This window comes from Sinocyclocheilus rhinocerous, unplaced genomic scaffold (assembly GCF_001515625.1).
Source record: "Sinocyclocheilus rhinocerous isolate Xijiao unplaced genomic scaffold, SAMN03320098_v1.1 scaffold47104, whole genome shotgun sequence".
In the NCBI taxonomy this organism is placed as follows: Eukaryota; Metazoa; Chordata; class Actinopteri; order Cypriniformes; family Cyprinidae; genus Sinocyclocheilus; species Sinocyclocheilus rhinocerous.
In genome coordinates this window covers 1,166-2,983 of record NW_015639498.1, presented here as the reverse complement: position 1 = coordinate 2,983, position 1,818 = coordinate 1,166, and the positions used below count along the sequence as shown (strand labels likewise).

The window sequence follows — 1,818 nt, the reverse complement described above, 5'->3', positions numbered from 1 at the left end:
GTATGCCACTGCTTAACTGGCAGGCTCTCATGGAGGAACAGGTGGCCGGCACCGTCTTCACAGAGCTGGATGACGAAAGTGTGCTTGGGGTCAGTTCTGTGTGTGTTTTAACTCGACTTGTTGAAATGTATGATGAAATAGAGGCACCTAAAGAGTATTACCCATTATAAACCTTTGCTGCTTTGTGCTTCTTGAAATATATTGTTTAATAATTAAAAAAATATTTTTTATATAAACTGTTTCAAAATTAATAGAATTGTTGTTTTTAATATTTATACATTTTATTTTTTATTTAAATGCATTAAACAGGGTCACCTAAAAATAGAGTTGTTAGAAACATTTGTAGCTTTTTTCTTTAAATATATTTTTGAATTATTTATAAAATATATATTTATATAGAAAATATTCTAGAATTTTTTTTTTATAAATGTTATTTTAACAAAAAAAAAAAAAGAATGTTTTAGGGCACGTCTTTCCCTCTTTGTTTGTGTGATTCTAACCTGGCTAATAGGAATGCATGAAAAAGGGCCACCTGTTTTAATATTTATAAATTATACTTTAATTTAAAAAAAGCTAACTTTTTAAGGGGTAGTTTTTGGAAATGCATGAAATAGGGTCTCCTGAAAATACAGTTGTTAAAAAGATTTGCTTTATTATAAAACATTTTAAAATGAAATGTAATTTTGTTTTTAATATTCATGTTTTTTTTGCCATTTCTTCTTTAAATATATTTGTTAATAATTTATAAAATATGTATATATACAATATTTAAAAGAAAAATACATAATTTTTGTTTTAAACATTTATACATGCTATTTTAATGTTAAAAAAAAAAGCTAAATGTTTTAGGAATAATCTCAAGTGGTTAGAATTAGCTCAACATTCATCATCAGAGTTTATTTGAGAAACTAAAGCTGATGTCACTCACCTCCCTGTCTTTGCTCTGTCTGAAGGAGTTGAATATGGACGTCTTTGAGGAGTTGTTCAAAACTAAAGCTCAGTCTGCTCCTGTTGATGTCGGCACTCTGAAGGTGAAAGTGGCTCATAAAGCATCCAGTAAAATCGCACTACTGGAGCCCAACAGGGCCAAAAACCTCGCCATCACGCTGCGCAAAGGAGGCATGAGCACCGCGCAGATCTGCACTGCGATCCAATCGTGCGTACAACAGACACAATTTTGATACAACCAAAATTTGCATGTTTCAAACTAATCCCAAAGCTCTCTGTGTGCAGGTATAATCTGGATTTGCTAAACTCAGACTTTCTGGAGCTGCTGGAGCGTTTCATCCCGTCTGATTATGAGCTGAGGTTGATTGAGAAATACGAGCGTGAAGGACGCCCCCTGCTGGAGCTGTCGGAGGAGGACCGATTCATGGTGGCCTTCAGCAAAATCCCGCGTCTGGCACAGAGAATCAGCACGCTGACCTTCATGGGCAACTTCAGCGAGAGCATCCTGCTATTAAAGCCTGTCAGTAAATATATTAGCAAAGACACTTCAGTTCTATTACTTATGAATGGGAGAAACTGCAAAGCACCCGCCTTCTGATTTAAACAGCCAATGGCTGATTGGTAAAGTCATTGCGTCACCGCAGCTGCTGTTTGAAGCTCGGTCTAGCTTGAAAAAAAAAAGCATTTTTAATGCTATTTAAGCATAAGGGATAACATTCATGGGGCAGTTAATTTCGGATTTTGTTGCTGATTTAAAATATATAATTTAATTGTGATATTTCAGGCTTCCCCCATTCATTTAGATAGGACTTGAAAGGGACTGTGATATTAGGAGGATGCATACTTGAAAAAAAAAAAAAAAAAAAAAAT

The 1,818-nt window shown here is 34.4% G+C and overlaps 1 protein-coding gene across 1 annotated transcript in view; it reads left to right on the top strand.

The window, feature by feature from the left end:
- Positions 1–6: 6 nt before the first annotated feature.
- LOC107751171 (formin-like protein 1) overlaps positions 7–1,818 on the top strand; it is a gene marked incomplete at its 3' end in the record, with an annotated part of 2,831 nt that continues 1,019 nt past the window's right edge. Inside the window, exons 1-3 of the mRNA XM_016566797.1 lie at positions 7–89; positions 954–1,156; positions 1,234–1,468. Of these exons, the coding sequence (XP_016422283.1) occupies positions 30–89; positions 954–1,156; positions 1,234–1,468 (498 nt within the window). The remainder of the gene's footprint in view (positions 90–953; positions 1,157–1,233; positions 1,469–1,818) is intronic.